This window comes from Cupressus sempervirens, chromosome 2 (assembly GCF_028749045.1).
Source record: "Cupressus sempervirens isolate cs-2001-9-10 chromosome 2, ASM2874904v1, whole genome shotgun sequence".
In the NCBI taxonomy this organism is placed as follows: Eukaryota; Viridiplantae; Streptophyta; class Pinopsida; order Cupressales; family Cupressaceae; genus Cupressus; species Cupressus sempervirens.
Genome location: NC_143119.1, coordinates 526,783,930 through 526,804,964, shown reverse-complemented (window position 1 = coordinate 526,804,964; position 21,035 = coordinate 526,783,930). Strand labels below are relative to the sequence as shown.

The 21,035-nt window shown below is 35.1% G+C and overlaps 1 protein-coding gene across 3 annotated transcripts in view; it reads right to left on the bottom strand.

Moving 5' to 3' along the window:
* The window catches only part of LOC149573272 (mitochondrial Rho GTPase 1-like), a 175,858-nt gene that overhangs the window by 83,963 nt on the left and 70,860 nt on the right, over positions 1 to 21,035 (bottom strand). For all 3 annotated transcript variants that reach the window (XM_089814485.1, XM_089814486.1, XM_089814484.1), the window contains exons 11-12: positions 12,105 to 12,316; positions 11,874 to 11,943 (exon numbers count right to left, since the gene is read on the bottom strand). In XM_089814485.1, coding sequence (XP_089670611.1) covers positions 11,874 to 11,943; positions 12,105 to 12,316 — 282 coding nt within the window. The remainder of the gene's footprint in view (positions 1 to 11,873; positions 11,944 to 12,104; positions 12,317 to 21,035) is intronic.

Here is a 21,035-nt window from a genome sequence, read left to right as displayed (position 1 = left end):
ACCCAAGAGATTACAACCACAACCAATGTGGTATAAACTTTAAAAAGAATAGGTATTGCTTCCGTAATACAAGTACTAAATGCATGAGAAAATTTAATAAATGTCTAAAGAAAATTATTAGAGCAGGAACTTTCTTCCATCTTCTGAAATGGCACCTAATATAATCATGTGCACTTTATTAAATGACATGTAAATAACTTTATGATAACTATCTTATGCCAACTACGCCTACACAAGCTTCATGTGTAAAAGATATAGTTTATTTTATTTCTCTCCTTTTTTCTCTTTTTCTTTTTTTTCCGTTTTCTTAATGACGCAATTGCTCTTAGACAAGAGCCTACAAAACAACGGTAAAGTTGTGAGCCTCGCATCTGAGCTGTCTTGGGTTAAAGTGTACTCGAAGTTAACAAATAATAATAATAAATAAATAATAATAAGCAAGGCTTCAGCCCATTACCTATCAAACAAAAATGATGCAATCGCTCTTACAAGGTGGATGTTCCTGCATAAGGCACCATAGGTGGGAAAAATGTTGCATGGGTGGAAACTCATGAGCATTTCAACCAATCTTGAATAGAAACTAAGCCAAAACTAAGCCAACTTATTTGCCTTCAACCAAGACACCTCTTCAACTAACTTCCCTTTCTAACGAACCAGGTGTTCCTTTCCAAGTGTCTTCCTTACAACCCTAGAATCTATGACTTCACCTCTTCAAATTGTTTCTCATGTAGCTAATCTATCCATCTTGTTCCATCAAACGTATCTGCAGGCAAATATGTTTGACCAATAGTCTCTACCTCATAATACTTCTAGTTTTATACAAATAAATAACGTTCACAATAGGAGAGATATCAATGTTCTCTAGAAGGTCAACTTTGTAGGTATTAGCTATAAAATTCGTCAAGATCTAAAAAGGAGCTATCTTTTTTCCATTTTAATCTATTATAAGTTCCATGTGGAAATTTTTCCTTCCTCAAATGAACCCAAACTAACTCACCAACCTAAAATTCCTACTCTATTATGCACAACTTAGCATAATCTTTGTACTTTGTAGTAGTCTTTTCCAACTTTTGTTTTACTTCTTTATGCAAATCTCTGATGTACTTTTCTGCAAAATCGTTTGCTACAACTCTTGTCCTTGCTAGATCTACACTATACTTTGAGCTCATCTACACCTCTTAGGTTGCAAACCATATACTACATTGAATGGACTCTCATCCACACTCCTCTTAACTGAGTTATTGTAGGCAAACTCTGGGTAAGGCACCATCAAGTCCCACTGATTTGGTTTATCACCAATCAAACGTCTAAAAAAATTTCCCAAACTATTAACAACATCAGTTTGACCATCAGTCTGTGGATGGTATGTTGAACTGAACCCCAACTATGTGCCTTACTTATTCCATAATATATGTCGTAAATTGTCAATAAATTTGCTATCCTGAGTAGATATGATACTTCTAGGAAAACTGTGCAACCGAACTACCTCTTTGAAGAACAAATCTGCAATGTGGGAAGCATCAATAATCATTTGACAAAATAAAATGAGAAAATTTGTCGACAACAAAAATTGAATCATTAACTAGTTGAGTTTCAGATAGCCCCAAAACAAAATCCATGCTAATGAGTTCCCGCAATCTCTTTGCAATCAGTAATGGCTGGTACAACCTTCTATTTGACTCATGCCCTTTGCATCTTAACATATTTTGCATCCTTATCCCATCTTCTTGACTTCAACACTCATCCTTGCTGAAACGTAACTCTCATTAAGCAAAGCTACTATCTTATCAATTCCAAAATGTCCACTCAATCCACCCCTATGTTTTTCTCTTATTTAATTTTGTCCTTCACAGAGTTTTGGAATATGCATAACCTTTAACCCTTGAACAACAAAATCTCTTGAATGAAATACTCCAACCACGAAATCCAATCTACTCCTATCATATTCTTGCACATCATCCATTTTTCCTTAAATTTGGATCTCATTATAAAACTCACCCAAAAAATCAAACCCAACAACATTCACCTTCAACTCATTCAACAACAAACTCCTACATACGGCATCAACAACTCTATTAGATTGATCACTCAATGCATTTCAAAACAAAAGTGTAACATACCATTTTTACTAAGCTGAAAGTAAAGAACATATTCTAAGATTATAACTGAATATCATAACGGAATGACATGAAGTAATTTAGAAACAATACATCATACAGAAATGAAACTATTTCTGAATTTATTATACAAGCTATAAAATCAAATCTAAGTAACAATTAAATCCATTTCATATGAAAGACAGCTAAATTAATTTCCATAACTGCCTTCTACAATTACATTTTGAAAGAAACAAATCAATTTAACCATATTTACAACTATACAATTCAAAGTAATATAAAAGTACGTACAAGTAAAAGATTTAGAATTTCATACATGAACTGAAATAACTGCCGATGTGTTGTGCAAGCCTCGGCATCTGGTGAAAACGAGAAGCATTGACATAGGCTTAACCTCCCAACCGCAGACCTTAACATATCCCCAAACAATCTCTTACGAGAAAGGCCCTCCCTACCCTGGGTTAGGCTTGGGACACCATAGTCCTACTATCCCGAGCATACTAATGTTAGTGTCGGCTAATCAACAGACAAGGCTGAGAATTTCTCCATCAACCTTCCCTTTGTCAACTAGCACTCCTGACCTCTAGTGATCATTTGTGGCAAGCATGCCTCTAATCTTACCTTGGCCAAGGATTTAGGTGGGCAATGAACAGCCCGATCACCACCACTCGACTTGACAACTGAATATATTTTGGACAATCATGAGCTGACTTGGACTAAACAATTTATTTCTTTAAATGTTCATGCAATTAAGACACTGATTAATAGTTTATTCTTCTTACAGCAATACCTCTCCTCTTCACCCATTTACACTTAGCTCTGCTAGCCTTGGGTGCATCCTAGTAGACTGCTAGTAATTATGAGATTCTTATCAATTAGACTTTTTTTGTGAAAACCATTCTGATTATAACCACAACTAGTATATAGCAAGTACCAGTCTATAAGGCAGAAATATACTCCATGCCAAAAGATGGAGCAGACCTTGTACAACATAAAATATTATGCAATAAACAATTGTTGAGCATTCAGTTTTAAGGGAACTACAACAATTCAGTCCCCACGGGTATGCACCCAATATGCATAGCTAAGAACTAGTCATAAACAAAGAATGAGCAGGGTCGATGCTTGTCAGAAATTCTCACTACATTTGGCGGTGATATATAAAAAGAGAAGTTTGCATTGCAAAAGGCATAGCATGATATAAGAATAGACTTGTGAAATGTTTCATGACCTGAGAAAAAGCAATTCAATCGTTTACATGATTATTTGGAAACAACTCCCAACAATATGGCTTCCACCAGCACTGCTCAACACTACAGATTAAGTATGGTACTATGTTCCAAAATATAGGCAGAAGAAAGAGAGGATACTTTGGTTCAGAGAATAATCACAGAACAAGGAAGTGAAGAAGAGAATGATCCTTCAGCCACGAGGAAGGGAGATAAAGCCTCCCATGCTTCTGATTACAAGAAGGAGCTCAATATCGGTTACAAGAACTTTATAATTTCAAATTTTTAAAGTTGATGTCAATAAGGTGGCAAACATTCATCGATTTGGAGTCATAATAAAACATAAAGATTACACTTTTTCATGATTTAAAACAAAAATCTCTCTCTCTCTCTCTCTCTCTCTCTCTCTCTCTCTCTCTCTCTCTCTCTCTCTCTCTCTCTCTCTCTCTCTATATATATATATATATATGTCATCATGCTATTGAATTATGCCTATAATTGTGCCTACATATACATATATCTATACGCATGTGTAATTTTGAGAGTATGTATAATTTATTTTTATCATTATATTCCTCTCTTGGTACGCACGCATATATGTATATATACATGTAAGTATAATTCATACATATTATCAACGTATCATGGTGGCATTATATATATATATATATATATAAAGTTTATAATATTGATCACTTCTACAGTCTCACAATAAGAGAGAGAGGTAACAATTCTTCTCATGATATTACATGTTTAATATTTCTTTTGTTATAAAAATTGACCAGGTAGCTCATGATTGTCCAAGTTATACTCTGCTGCCTCACTGTTAAATACTTCATCAAGGTAGTTAGGGCCCATACTTGATGGTCTAACGAAGGACTATATTGGTGCCCCATTCCTTGAATCTCGTTTAGCAATGCTTCCCCCTTTTGCCTGCTCCTGCAATGAAAAATATTCTGCAATAATAAAATGTTTCTCCATTTAAAATGAAATATCGAAGAAACACAATAACTGATAACTGTCATAACAACTAACCACTAGTAACATTTATCTTAAAATATAAGCATTGAAATAACAATAATCAACTAACAAGTCATTTACACATGAATCAATTCAGTGAATCATAACTTCCATTTCACAAGATCATGATATCCAAGAGTTTCTAACTAACCATTACAACAGCTATAATATTGTTTTAAAAAGATCAAAAATTTGGGATGTAACAAAAAGAATAATTTTGTAAGAATTCAATCTATTTCATATGCCTATAATCTAAACTACCTTGACTATTAATAAATTGCATGGCATGATGATCCATATACAACACAAATCCTTTTGGCAACAAATAATGTCTTCACTTTTTGAGTGCTTGCACAATTGCATATTATTCTTGATCATAAACCATATACATCATGTTTGCTTCATTCAATTTTTCAATGAAGTACGATATTGGTCTACATTCTTGACTAACAACGCCTCCTATTGATGTTCCACTTACATCACAATCAACCTAGAAAACTTTTCCAAAGTTTGGCAATGTTGACACTAGCAGCTTTGTCACCTTATTCTTGAACAATTGAAAACTTTTCTCTGCTGCAATTGTCCACTTGAACTCTTCTCCTGTTCCCTTTATTGTTTCAGTGATGGGGCCACATATCCCACTGATTTTCCTTATGAACTTTCTATAGAACCTTGTCAATCCATGGAGACTGTAAGCCTTAAACATGCTCCTTAGTGAATGCCACTCGACAATAGCTTTCACCTTTTTTGGGTCCATTTTCAACCCTTCCTCTGAAACAACAAATCCCAAACTAACTAACTACTTAATGCAAGTATACTTTTTCAAACTCACCATCAATTTTTCTTCCTTTAGTCTTTGTAATACAATCCTAACATCATCTATATATTCTTACTTTACTTTTACTCAAAATCAAAATATCATCAAGATAGACAATAACAAACTTGCTGAGATAGGGTTTCAGCACTTAGTTCATCAATTTCATGAATGTACTAGGTGCATTTTCCAACCCAAACTGCATGAATAGCCACTAATATAATACAATCTTTGTCCACTTGAACTCTTCTCCTATTCCCTCTATTGTTTCAATGATGGGGCCACATATCCCGCTGATTTTCCTTATGAACTTTCTATAGAACCTTGTCAATCTATGGAGACTACAAGCCTTGAACATGCTGCTTCATGAATGTCACTCAACGATAGCTTTCACCTTTTTTGGGTCCATTTTCAACCCTTCCTATGAAACAACAAATCCCAAACTAACTACTTAATGCAAGTATACTTTTTCAAATTCACCATCAATTTTTCTTCCTTTAGTCTTTGTAATACAACCCTAACATTATCTATATATTCTTACTTTAATTTTACTCAAAATCAAAATATAATCAAGATAGACAATAACAAACTTACTAAGACAGTGTTTCAGCACTTAGTTCATCAATTTCATGCATGTAGTAGGTGCATTTTCCAACCCAAACTGCATGAATAGCCACTAATATAATACAACCTTTGTCTTGAATGCTACTTTCCACTCATACCCTTCATGGATTCAGATTTGATGGTACCCACTCTTCAAGTCAATTTATGTAAAGTACCTTGTTCCACTCAGAGAATCCATTAATTGTCCATCTTGGGTAATGGAAACCTATACTTAAAGGTGCTCTTATTAATTGATCTAGAATCAATACACAATATCCACTCACTTCCCTTCTTAGAGAACAATTCTGCAAGTATTGTGCATGGATTGAGACTTTCTCTAATCAGCCCCTTGTCCAACAATTATTGGACATGTCTATTTATCTCCTCATTCTCTTGAAGTATCATCCAATATGGTACCTTATTTAGAAAACTTACACCTGGAATCAATTTCATACAATGATTGATTTCTCTTATTGGCAGCAATCCATCTCACAATTCTTTCATCATTACTTCAGCATACTCAGGAATCAGCTTTTGAATTTCTAAAGGTCGCTTCTCTTCCTTATTTGTTGTTATCTCTTGTGTTGGTTGATAAGCCATTACATCCATCCTTCTCCAAATCCATCATTAATTTCTTGTCTACGACCAAATACTCTTTGGATGTCCCCTCTACATCCCCTTCCTTATTAGTTCCTGCCTTTGGCAGGAAACTAAGGGAATCATGAGGTTCCATTTTAGTTATATAATCTAAAAATTTCAAGATATACTAATGTTTGCAAAAGCTATATTAATTTGCATGTTTTTTTGGAATTGAAAAATACAATTTTTTTAAAAATTATTGGCTCATGATGAAAAAGGCAATGAAAAAATTCAATTTTCTTCAACAAAAATACAAATATTTTTTCCAACACCTCTATTAATGAATGCATTAATTGCAACTTTATCTTTTCCACATTTGTGACAAGTGGATAAACTTTTTAAAAATATAATCATTTTTCTAAAACCTCTATTAATGAATGCATTAATTGCAAGTTTATCTTTTCCACATTTGTGACAAGTGGATAAACTTTTTGAAAAAAAAAAAAAAAGACAATCAATTTTAATTGATGTTTATTTTTGTAATTTATAAAATACTATTCAAATATAGATATTTTAATCAAATATAGAGTTAAATATATTTATTACTTTAAACACATTTATTATTTAGAATAGTTTATGAAGAAGAATTCATATGAATTAAGTGGTAGAAATTTAGTTCATACATCATTATTTGTATTATTCATATACGACAGAATTAAATAAAAAATAATAATAAATATTACTTTCTTTTGAAATCTACAAATATTTATCAATTTATTTATATTTCAAAATTTCCTACCTTACACAGTCCATTTATCAGTCTTGTACAAGATGAATAAGGGAAATCATATCCCAATACAGTATCTCCCTAAAAATCTCTGCAGTTGTTAATAGCTTGATCCCCTTGCAAAAGTGGGTAACTGAAATATCAATGGTAATACATAACTCGATAAAAGTGTTGAAGATTTCCGTGTGCCTTTGAATTGGTGTGCAATGGTTAATTAAAGGCCCTAAAATACTAGTGGCCTGGTTTACATAATCATGTTGGTTTCAAATTTAATGTCAAATTTACAAATGATGTCAAATGGATGCAAAACACAAAGTCACATATTAATAAGCAATTTAAGCGTAAGAATATTGTCCATGCAACCAATATTGAGAAGAGCTTCTCGAATTAGATGAATTTACCGCTTAAACAAGATATATCAAACAATTTAATAATTAAAATTAATCAATTTAACTCTTATAAAAAAATTATATAATTTTATCTATATCTTATATATAATTAGTTGATAAATATCTTTGGTTTGATAAATTTTCTTTAGGATGTCATCTAATTTTAATTTAGCATGATACTATAATGCTTATTTATATATTCTTTTAAAGCTTTAATTAATATATATCATTGTAGTTATATAATTTAATAATATACTAATTATATTCTGTAATTTAATTTAGTTTAGCACTATAATATTATATTCTTCATTAATAGTTATTTGTTATATTTATTAAATTAAATACATTATATTTTAATCAAAAGCTACTTCAGTCAACCATAAAAACATGAAGGCAAGAACTTTGGCGCATGCGCCCCTTGTCCTTCAATGGATTTAAAACAAATTCTTGACCATCCTTCTTGATGTTGTAGGTGTTATTCTTCTCATCATCAATAGCTTGTTTGTCATACTGCCATGATCTTCCTAAAATGATAAGACATAAATCCATTGGCATCATGTCACATTATATCTTGTACCGCAAATTGATGTTGCATGCACAAAACCTTGCACAAACTGTCTTTTTTCATCCTTTTCAGCTTCAATTTCTTCATCATTTCTTTAGGCACAATGTTGTTTGTGTTGTCACTATCCACAATCACTTTACAGCACTAGCCACAAGACTTCCATCTAGTTCTGAAAAAATTTCTTCTCTAAATTGGTTCAGGTTCCACTTCTAATTTTAATAGAGTCCTAATCAATGTCAATGATTCTTCAATGTCTAGATCCTCTCATGTTTCAAAGTTTCCACAATTTCATCCTCTGCTTGGGCCACATGAATTTTGGCCTCCTTCCCTTTTCTACCTTGTTGCATCTGAGCACTTTCAAATTCTCTATGCCCAGTTTCACCACATTGGCAACCTATGTTGGTAAGTATTCTACCTCTTCCAAAGTTTCCCCATCCTCTAAAAGACTCTGCTTTCCAGGGAAATTATCTCTACTTTTTGCTTCATGAGAGGTGCCAGCATCATCAGCTTTGGTAGAATTTCCTCTTCCATCGCTACTTTGTCCTTTACCACATGCACTTTCACCTCTACCCTTGTTTTTATTTTGCTTCTCCCTATTCAATTTCTCTTTGGCCTTCAAAGCACATTGATAGGCCTCTTAGACATTTTGTAATCTAAGTAAACTTATTGTATCTTGAATCAACATGTGCTAGCCATTCAAATATCTAGACACTTGCTCTATATCATCTTTAACATGTATTGCTTGTATGCTCAGTGTATAGATTTCTTCTATGTATTTGTACACTTATTTCTCATTGGTTCAAGTTTTGCAATTTCCATAATAGACATACATGGCAGTCAGCAGGTAAAAACTTTGCATTCAATTTGGCCACCATCTTATCCCGTGACTCCTTGCCTCTTCGTTATCTATAGCTTTCCAAATGATCCCACCACAAGGACGCATGGCCTTCCAGCTTTGTAAATGCATATCTCACCAACGGCCATTGATGAGAAACGAGGGTCATATTTCAGCTCTCTCCTCCAGTTATGGGTTATGAGGATTAGTCTCTCAAAGCTCAAGGCTTAGGTGTTCATCTTCCATTAGGTTCACCTGATGGAAGGGCTTCAGCTAGGAAGGCTCTAGTTGTCCCTCCTTCTGCCTCTCCGTCAGTTCCTTATCCTACAAGATCACCAAGATATGCAGCTATACCTCTTAAATTTTTCTCAAGCTTCATCTGAACTTCTATAGATGATGATGATCCCGTTGCACCTCTTGCATCAAATGTTGGCACTTCTACTCTTTAGCCTAAATAGGGGGCTAAGATGATTGGCAATCTTCATAATGATGAGCTCATCAAGAGTACAACTGCTCAAAAGAAGATAAAACATTCTTTGTACATTTTGCTCTCATCACCACATTCACAATGCATATGAGCCTCTAACATACACTGAGGTGAAAAGGATACCTGAGGGGGGAGATTTTATGAAGTTCGAGAATCACAGTCTATTGTAAAATAACACTTGGGCTATTTCTTATCTTCCTTCAAGAAGAAACCCATCGAATGGAAATAGATCTACAATGTCAAATACAAGGTTGATGGTACTTTAGATAAATACAAGGCTCATCTTGTTGTCATAGGCTTCTCTCAGTGTGAAGGAATTGATTATGAGGAGACCTTTTCTCCGATAGAAAAGATGAGTACCATCATACTAGACCTAACCATAGCAACTTGGTGTGGTCGGAAGGCCCATCAAATGGACATCAAGAGTGCTTTCTTGAATGGTGAGTTACAGGAAGAGGTTTACATGACACAAACTCCTACATTCAAGGTTGTTGGTAAAGGACACCAGGTACTTAAACTAGTGAAAGCACTCTATGGCCTCAAATAGGTTCCTTGGGCATGGTACATGAAAACTGATAAGTACCTCACAGATCAAAGTTTCCTAAGAAGTCCTTGTGACTAGAATCTATATGTCAAGACAACTAGTAGTGACATCATCATTCTGGTTATTTAAGTTGATGTTATGATCATCATTGGCAACTCTGCATCTTTGTTTCAAGAAATCAAACAAAATTTACATCAATCTTTTGACATGGCCGACCTTGGGATTTTGCACTAATGCCTAGGCATAGACATATGGCAGTAATCACATGGTACCTTCATCTCTCAATCTTAGTATGCACGAGTTCTGCTTGACAAATTCAGAATACAAGACTGCAAACTTACATCTGCACCTATGGAGTTTGGACTAAATTGGTCAGCACAGTTTCTATTAAATTGTAGTTCAGTCAGATTGATATTCATAAGTTTCATCAAATGGTAAATCATCATTAGATAGATATTCTTTATATATATTACATATTATTTTATATATTATATATATATTACACATTATATTATATATATAATAATCTATGTGTGTGCGTGTGTGTGTATATATATATATATATATATATATATATATATATATATATATATATATATATATATATATATATATATATATATATATATATATATGGTTAGTTATATTAAAATATTCTAACCAATGATGATTAGCTATAGAGACATGTCTCTTCATGAGACATGTCTCCTCCTCATATTTATATGAGATCCAAATCTGCATTTGAAAATTATCAATTACAATAGCATGAAAATTACATTTGCAGAATTCGATCCATGTTACTTAACAGTTTCGTTCTCCTTTTGAGCATGAATCCGCATTCAGGCAACTAATAAACAATTTGATATATCTCACTGCCACTAATCCTGATCTCAACTTTGCGGTGAGTTACAAATCTGGCTTCATGATAGCTCCTACTTAAGATCATTGAGCTGCACCGAAGTGTCTATGTCAAGGGCATTCCACACTTTAATATCCTCTATGGATGAACCAAAGATCCACAACTCATCAGCTACACAGATTCTGATTGGGGAGGCTCAGTTGATGAAAAAAAAGTGCACTTCTGGGCATGTCTTCAGTTTGCATACATCTGCTATCACTTGGACAAATAAAAAGCAGCAAATCGTATCTCTTTCCTTGGCAAAGCTAAATATTGGGATATAGTCAAAGCAAGTTGTGAGGCACTTTGGCTTTAAAAGATGATTTCTAACATCCATATGTTTCAGTCAGGCTCTTCACTATAAATGAGTGTCTTGTTCATTCATCAATCTATTGAATAGTCTACCAATTACTTGTGTAATAACAACACTATCACATAAACTTTGGGATAAGCTTTCTTCTCTCTTTCCATTTCACTAGGACTACTCTCTTATATGCCACTAAACCTTTTATGATTATACTTAGTGAGGCATGTTTAATATCCTCATTTAACTATTTTAAACTTTTTGTTACAGAAAATATTTTACAAACTCCCTTTGCTGTCATAATTGACTCTAGTCTGAATTTGGAATAGCCAAGTCATCTAAGATTTCGAAGTATGGTTTCCAATTATAAATTTTTATGAATTTCAAAATGTGTTATAGTCGTACACATGAAATAGACATATAGCTCTAGCATGTGCAACTTGAAATACAATTCTGAGACAGTCTAAACATACCATCATCAACTATACACAATGACTAAAGCTTTTAAAACATTGCACTATCTTTCGTACACTCTTCCTAATCTGCTTACTCTAACTGATTAACAGAAGACAATTTGCAAGGATGTACTCTGTGCTGTACACAAGAAGCATAACTATATAGGAATGAGTGTAACCAATTTCATGTCCTCATTTTTAAATTTTTTGATTTGGTAAAACACCTACATATCAATTGTGCTCTTACCCCCATTGTATCAACAATATTTGTTGAATAACTGTCACCATTAGTTGGTGTGTATCTTTCAACAAACTGCCTGCATTAAAGAGGCAAAAAAAAATTCTTGTTGAATCATGGAAAAAATCAGTCTACATATAAAACAGGAAACAATAGAAAACAGAACTTTGTACGCTAAACTGATGAAGAGAGCTTGTTCAACAGTCAGTTGCATTATAGACAATAGAGTGAACTACTTACTTTCCAATTAAAGAGTTCAGCAATGCAGACTTTCCAGACTTTGCAGGTCCAAAAACAAAACACTGTAAGACATTTCTCTGAGAACGTTGCCTTTTACGGTCCAATCGTCGGCGACGGGTAACATGAAATGCGGAAACAGGATCACCTGGGTACCCAATATAAATCAAAGTGGCAAGACTTTTGACAGGATCGAGAAGGGTCATAAAAGACCACTGCAAAACAATATGAAGCCAATACAAAACCAATAATTTTAATAACTGATAACAACTAAATAATTACAGTAATACTTACAGGATAATTGAAAACTAACAACATACTTTCACACTGGAAAATACCTACAATTTGACATTATAAAAGATCAACTATAAAATGGTTTGTATAATATCATAATTGTAATGTTTTAACTTCAGAAGAGTGTTTGCCAAGTAGAATTTTACATTATCCATGAAAAGAATGAATGTTGTGAGGTTGCATGGATACAGATGCAGTATTGAATATGTATATAGCTGATTTTCGGGGATCCAAAGATATGGATGCGGATGGATATGGCATGTGCAAGCATGCTCCCATGCACATGTGAATGCATATCGAAGCTATAAGCCTAATTTCTTAAAACACAAATGTAGTACACAAAGAGGAGAGTTTTGTAACAACAGAAGCTATATAAAGCACTAACACCAAAATATTCACAAATATAATATTATTTTATTACTAAAGCAAAAATATCATTAGAATCAGATGCTATCAAACAATATGCCACTGTTTTCCTGAAACTGAGCTCACACAATATCTAGATTCTCTGAAAGGTAGGCTGTGATGGTTGGAAAGCATGCAAACACCAATAACATAACTAGAGCCAGGAAATAATACATAAGGAACTAGATAGCATATAGATAATAATTACATGAAAATCTTCCTTCTTGATTCCTTTTTCTCACAGAAAAATGCAGCAACTTTTTTTTCTTTTTAAATACCAAAGGCTTCAACATAAACATGAAATTAATAGAAAACATTGATTTTAATTATATTTTAAGACTCCGATAAGAAATGAGCAATATTGGGTGATCTCTTCTGGTGAGAGAGAGTACAAAGGATGGCACAAACAGGCAGGAAAGGGATCACAGTTTCCGACAGCATGATGAGGTCACAGGTCTGCAAGATAAGGTTCTTCTACCCCCATTGCCTGTGGCTTGATGTTTCTTGTGTACTGGTGCTGTGTGCTGTGCTATGGGCGTCGTCGTTTTTTGTTTTTGTTTCCCATCATTTTGGTCAGTTTCCACTATTTTAGGCTCTGCTCAGAGTGGCAACTCGAATGGCAACAGGTAGGGTCTAGGAGACCCCAAGCTTTCTTCTTTAAAGCCACTCTTGATGTGAAAGAGGCTTCCAGGCCTGAACAACAGGCAATCAATTGTTTGAGTTTTAAAAGGTATGTAGAAAAGCACAAAGATCAGCTGAATCTGGTGATTAATCCATAGTCTGCTGCAAATGGTGTCCTTTATTTGCAGAGTGTGAATACGTAAGGTCATGGGAATCCATATTTCTCTGCTGTATGTTGAAACTTAAGCTCAAAGGAACTGGAAATCAGAGGTAGCTACTAGACACAGAAAACAATCTATTTGTGAAAGGATATTTTTCATAGTTTTTTATCAAAATGACAGATCAGAACATGATGATTAAGGGAGGGCCATATTACCATAAGCAGGCATCAGATGGAATTAGAACTAATGGATGAACTTCAAAACCTGGACTGTAGAGTTCGACAAAATGGAGGAGCTTCAAGCTAAGACACCCGCTTGGTTTCATATTCCCAGGCATCCAATGAATTTGAGGAGGCAATAAATCCTTCAATCAATTAAAATGGTTACTGGAAAGTCCTCAAGTTCATCTCACCATACTGTGCACTGAAAAGTAGCTACTTTTTCCCATCTCTAAGTTAAAATCACTTTGAACAATCTTCTTCTAGATTCTTTGGAAATCACACAAGGTAGTATGAATAGTATACATCAAATTGCTTATCAAGCACAACCTTTCCAATGTGGTGCATGCCATGAATATGGGCATTTGCAACATAAGTTGTTCAAAATTGGTATCAACTCCACTCAACCATCTCCTAATTCACAAACAATCAATTCAAAGGTGAAAACCAGAAAACCAATTCCTTCTGAACCTTCAAATGCCAATCGAATCATCTCTACTAAATCCTGTGTTAAGGGGAATAGTGAAAATTAAAAACAAGACATATCTAGAGCAATATTAATAACAAAATTGATGTTTTGGAAAGTTTCTAGGAGGTAGAGGCAATGAAGCATGACAAGACTCCATCTAGTCAATTCCAGCCATTCCAACCAACACTCATTCAGACTTTAAAAAGCATTAATTTTCAAAGCAGAGAACCTATTACAAAGTAATTGGTAAAATACTTGCTTGTTATTAACAGAGACTGAGAGGTCAATATATACAAAAGAATAAAGTGATGTTTCCTTAGGACACGATCATAAAGAATAGAAATATTCTATTATAGCTAAAAGAAAGCTAAACAAAGCTTATAGATAACTACAGCTAACTAATATCAGAAACATTCTAAATTTACAATAGATTACAAACAGATAACCATTAACTAATAATAGAAGCTTTTCTATTATCGTAATAACCTCCCTTAATGGTTAATCTATCCACAACACCAAGCTATCCTCTGAATTTGACAAATTTATTTGGACCAAGAGGCTTGGTGAGAATGTCTACAGTCTGATCCATGGTAGGAACATATTGTAGGTCTATTGTCCCCTTTTCAACTAGCTATCGTATGTAGTGACAGTGAAGATCCGTTCATGGAAAATTGGATTTCGTGCTAGCTTAATAACGCCTTCATTATCAATAAACAAAGTGGTCAATCCTGCTGATGATATCTACATATCCCCAAGCATCCAACAAAGCCAAACAGCTTCACAACCTACCTTGATTGTCCCTCTATAGAGGAGAGAGAAATTGCCTGGTGCTTCTTACTGGTCCATGTGACGGCACCTTCTCCCAGACTGAACACATATCCAAAAGTTGTTTTTTTATTGTCAACAGAGTCTGCCCAATCTAAATCTATGAACCCACTGAGTCTAGGATTAGAACTTCCAGAGTAAAGAAGTCCATAATCTAAAGTGCCCTTCACATAACGAAGCACACGCTTTGTTGCCATCCAATGATCAGCCTTGGGAGCTGTCATAAAGCGTGAGATGTAGCTAACTGCAAAGCTAATATCAAGCCTAGTAGTAGAGAGATAGATGAAGCTGCCTACTAATTGCCTATATGTAGTATCATCAACGGGAGGAGAATCAGACTTGGCTAATAACTTGAGACCTTTCTCCATGGGTGTAGATGTAGACTTGCAATCCTACATATGAAATTTGTCTAACAAAGCCCTGGCATATTTGGACTGAGAGCTGAATATACCAGAAGATTGTTGCCAAACCTCAACACCTAGGCAATAATTCATGAGCCCAAGGTTAGTCATATCAAAAGACTGGCATAAATTCTATTTGATTCCCTGAATCAAAGATGCCAAACGGCCAGTGATGATCAAATCATCCACATAAGATCAACAAGTGTCTTAGCCCACCACTTACGCTAGAAAGGAGAATTACCAACATTAATATCAAGAGATGCTTGTTGATCAAGTTCCTCATCAAAAGAATCTGGATCAAACTCAAGTGAAGCATCTACAAATTGAGGTGATCTTGCAAGAGAAGCTAGAGGTGTTTGTATAGGGATCGCTGGCATAACTGGAGCTGCAGGAGCTACTAGAGCCCTCCCATCAAGTCGACCAAATGGAAGCCTAACTCCCAAATCATGAACCTTCATAGGCTGGTCTGCTAGATCAAAAACATGAGAAACAGGGATGAATGGTTCTCACTGCTCATCAAAGACTACATCAGAACTATACAGGAGACAAGATGTCTCAATGTTAATCACACAGTAGACTTTGTGAAGACTATTGTATCGAGCAAGCATGAGTTTCCGACTCTTGGCATCCAACTTAGTGCGTGACCTAAGACTAATAATAGATTTTGCAGACTCTTTTTCAACTAAAGGTTTAAACTGCTGAAATACAAGAAATGCGTCAGATTTCTTTTTAAGAAAATACACCCACATTTTTCTACTGAAATCATCAACAAACAACATTAAATACTTGGACCCAAGAACAAAAGGAGTGGCCATAGGGCCACAGATATCGGCATGAACAAGTTGAAGTACCTAAGAAGCTCGCCATGAATTCCCACTGGTGAAAGGTGTGCGATGTTGCTTCCCAGCATGGCATGCATCACAAACTCCAAGCTGTTAAGTCTGAATCTCTAGCAAACCGAGGACAAGCTCTTCCCAAGCAAGCTAAGCAAGATAATGCACGTTTAAGCGCCCATACCGCTGATGCCAAACTGTGCTAACAGAGGACCGTCGAGCAGCCATAGCTAAATCCCGAGAATCACCAAAATCAATAAGGCAGGAAAGACCATGATCCTCAAGACCCACTGCAACAATTGACTAAGTTGCCCAATCAGTGATGGTACACTGATGTGAATTGAAGGTGACATCCAAGTGTGGAGAATGTCGTAGTAACTAACTGACTAAGAGTAGATTTAGTTCCATCCCTGGAACATCGAGAAATGAGATTCCTCCCAACAAATTGAATCTGAATGTTGCCTTACCGACAATGGTGTACTCTTCTTCGCCACCAAAATAACAAAATCTAAGTAAGGCTAACAGTTAGTGAACTAGACTCTACGGTGGGTGAAATGATGAGAGGCACCTAATCAATATACCAGGAAGACGACTTCACATGATCTGCAGGTCTTTTAGCCATGAAGGTGTAAAAATCAAATTATGTCTACTTAGTGTGCTCTGCACTATTTGCTTTTTGCTGCGAACCTGATTGCTTAGATTAGGCAGCTAAGCATTTCTGACATTCAACCTTCATGTGACCAAACTTGTGGCAATAGTTGCATTAGATGTTCTTTCGGGAGCCTTCTGAAACTGGAGCAAAGGAATTTTGTTGAGACTTGACTTTATCCTTCTGAAAGGATTTAGCAACAAAGGCTTGCTCTATGGAGGTGGAGATGGAACTGCTACCGAACTGTTGTTTCCACTGATCTTGCTGAAGCAGAAGTGTGCAAAGATCCATGAACTTCAGATCAACACCAGAATACATGATGTTCAGAGTATCGATAAAATGCTTGTTGGACATTGGTAAACTCTAGAGAGTGATAACCATAATGTCCTCTTCCTCCATCTTGCGACCAATGGCAAGCAACTGATCACGGATTTCCTAAATCCTATTTAGGTGAGCCTAGAGCAATGTTCGCTCATCCATGATAATAGAAATCAGAGTTTCAAAAAGAAGGCTCTGCTTTTGTCTGATGTCTCATGAAGTTTCTTCAAATGCTACCATATCTCAACAGTTGTTTTGCAAGATGGAAACTAAGGGAGCTAATCATTAGCGATGGATAATTTGAGAAGCATCATCACCTCCCGATTATTCAAATCCCATGTATCCTAATCACTACCAAGGGCAGTCGAACACTTTGTAACACCCAAAACAATCTGATTGGTATTCTGATATTCAACGATTGCTAGTATCCGTTGCTTCCATGTGTTATAATCTCAACCATTCAATTTTGAATTGCTCTCGAGCAAAATATTAGTCAAAGATGCCATAGCACATTTTTCAATGAAAAGTGTGAAAATTTGTGAAGGCACATTCTTCGAGGCAAAAAATGGAAGGTAGAAAATTTGAATGGGTACTTAAAAGAGAGCTCAGGAAACCCAGAAAGAATATGTTGTCGATTTCTGGATCCATTAGCTTGAAAATCGATGCACCCAAAAAATTTGACAATCCAATTGAGCTCTCATAAAACCCAACAGGAATATGTAAAAATATTTTGGATCGTGTATGAAAAATTAGGGTTTCGAGCAAAACCATAGCTGAGTGCAAAAAAAGCTCCAACTAATGGTAGATTTGGACAAACAATTGCAGAACTAGACCAGAAAAATGGTGGATTCAACAGGTGAACACTACTGGATGAAGATCGCAGCAATATAGAGAGGAAAAACAAGGAAAAATGCCACAGTCGCCCTCCAGATCTAAAACGAAAAAATGAAGGCTGACGATTCAAAGGTCGCGCACTACGATTTTTTCAATCAACCAAAGCCCTTTCAATGCATTAGTAATGGACATGGGCAGAATAGGCAGAAGAGGAAATCGCGAATTTTGCAATCCATGATTTTCAAAAGAAAAAAACGCCAAACAAATTCGCGATTTGGACGTGATTTTGCCAAAAAACATGAATCCTTAGACAAAACCCTAGTTTGAAAATCTCAAGGTTTGATATTAGGAAGCAAGTATCACAAAATAATTTTGAAAATAGGGTCCAATAATTTTAGAAAATAAATTTTGATTTTCGAAAAAAATTAATATTGGCTTTGATACCATATTACGAAGTAATTGATATAATACTTGCTTGTTATTAATAGAGACCGAGAGGTCAATATATAAAAAAGAATAAAGTGATGTTTCCTTAGCAAACGATCATAAAGAATAGAAATATTCTATTCTAGCTAAAAGAAAGCTAACAAATAACTACAACTAACTAATATTAGAAACATTCTAATATTTACAATAAATTATGAACAAAGAACCATTAACTAATAATAGAAGCTTTTTTATTATCGTAATAGAAACTTCTACTATGAATAGTGCACTTTTGGATGTGCTACAAGGAGGATAAAGATCATATTTAGTACAAATTGATTCTTTGAAGATGGAAGTAGCTCAAACATAGTTAAAGGAATTTCAGGCTAAAAATAACAAAATGGCATGAAAGAAAATGGCAAAACCAAATTTCTTACTTTATTAAACATTGAATGTAAGAACACTAAGAAAGGAAGAAATAACTAAATGTCAAAAGTGGCGATAAAAAAGGATCACGAAAAGTAAGATTGATGGAGTCATCACTGGTTGAATCTAGATTTACCAAGACATTGTATATATTGTTGTGCCCCTCAAAGTGATAATAATATTTTGGAATGCAAGAGGCCCGAGTAGCGTCCCTTAACAATAGGCTATTGGGGATTTGATTCAAAAAATATTAAAAATAAACCAAATAGTATATTTATTCAACTAACAATGCTGCTAGGGGCGCACATGGTCAATGTAATGATGCTCAAGGCACTGTTACTGGAATTGGATGCTTATGGGATCCTTATAATCCCACACAAGTATGGTACACACTAGACAGTAGGTAAATATTCAATCAAAGCGGTGGAATCTTGCTTCAATTTAGGAGACTTGTTTATCCATTAATGCTTCCGCACTTGCAAACTGTCCAAGTACCACATTATGATGGTCCTAAACTAGATATATTCAATCTCTAGTTCCCTTCCTCCCTTAGATTCTTGCAAGACATTCCAATGTTATTATTGGTTTAGATGAAAAATTAGGGGAAATAAGTCATCTTGACACTTCGTTTAGATTGTTCAAAGAATGTTTCTCTTCTGAATCTAGTAGACATAAATCAAGCAATAAATTATTCACTTGGAATATTAGAAGTTAAGTGATTGATGCCATTCCTGAAAAACCGGACAGATTTCTTATTTCAAATCTGTGGACAGGCAATAGTTGGACTTCATGTTCTGAGATTTTGCGATGGAAAACGTCAGACCATTCTTACAAGACTTTCCAATGTTATTATTGGTTTAGATGAAAAATAGGGGAAATAAGTCATCTTGACACTTCGTCTAGATTGTTCAAAGAATGTCTCTCTTCTGAATCTAGTAGACATAAAATCATGCAATAAATTATTCGCTTGGAATATTAGAAGTTAAGTGATTGATGCCATTCCTAAGAAACCGGAAAGATTTCTTATTTCAAATCTGTAGGCAGGCAATAGTTGGACTTCATGTTCTGAAATTTTGCAATCGAAAATGTCAGACCACTGGCCCACCAAATTTTCTTCTTTGTTTTCTCCTACTCCTAAGAAGTCTCCCTCTAAATTTCAGCTTATGTGGCTTCAAGGTACAGATTTGTTCAATCTTATGGAAAGATGGTGATTAGAAGCAAAGCCAACCTTTAGAGCATATATGTACTCATTTTTCATGAGACTCCAATCAGTAAAAAAAAATTTAAGTCCAAGAGGTAGATCAGGGCTTCTTTTGAGAATATCTTTCAGAATTTAACTCAATTACAGGCCAAGTTGGGAGACAATTCTTCTTGTAAAGAATTAAGGAATGACAAATGAGCTTTTGCCTGAAAGAACAAATGGAACAAAAATTTGTCTGAATAGAAGCTTCGAGAAGAAATTTTCTAGAAAATAAATGATAGATTTATGGCTTCAGGAAGTGGATAGAAATAAATCTTTCTTTCACAACTCAGTGAAAAAAATAGAGAAAAGGGAATACCATTTCTTCACTTATTTCTTCCCAAGGAGATCAATTAAACTCATTTTTTTAATCGGTAACAAGTCACTTTTTACTTAAGCTATGAATTAGTGAGGCCACAAATCTGGGTGAGTTCATCCCCTTGAAACCAACACCACAAACGCGCCAGCACGAAGGCCCAATACGAACATTGAGCCCAAGGAGTGCAAGAGACACACACCCAACATGGGTCTGGAACAAGGTCCGCGAGCATCCAAGCTCAACAAGGGTCTCACAGCTAAATAAGCGTGAACACCTCTATCTTCATCTTCATCTACAACTATTTGGCACAGTGCACTTCCTAGTCAATGATTCCTTCCGACTCCCTTGACCGTTATGCTGAACGATGACTCCTTCTAACTATCGTCCCCACCATAGAGTGCAATTCCTATGAGATTCTAACCATGTACTTATGCTAAACGATGATTCCTTTCGACTCCCGTGCCCAGCATACACCATCTAGCTTGAGTGCAATTC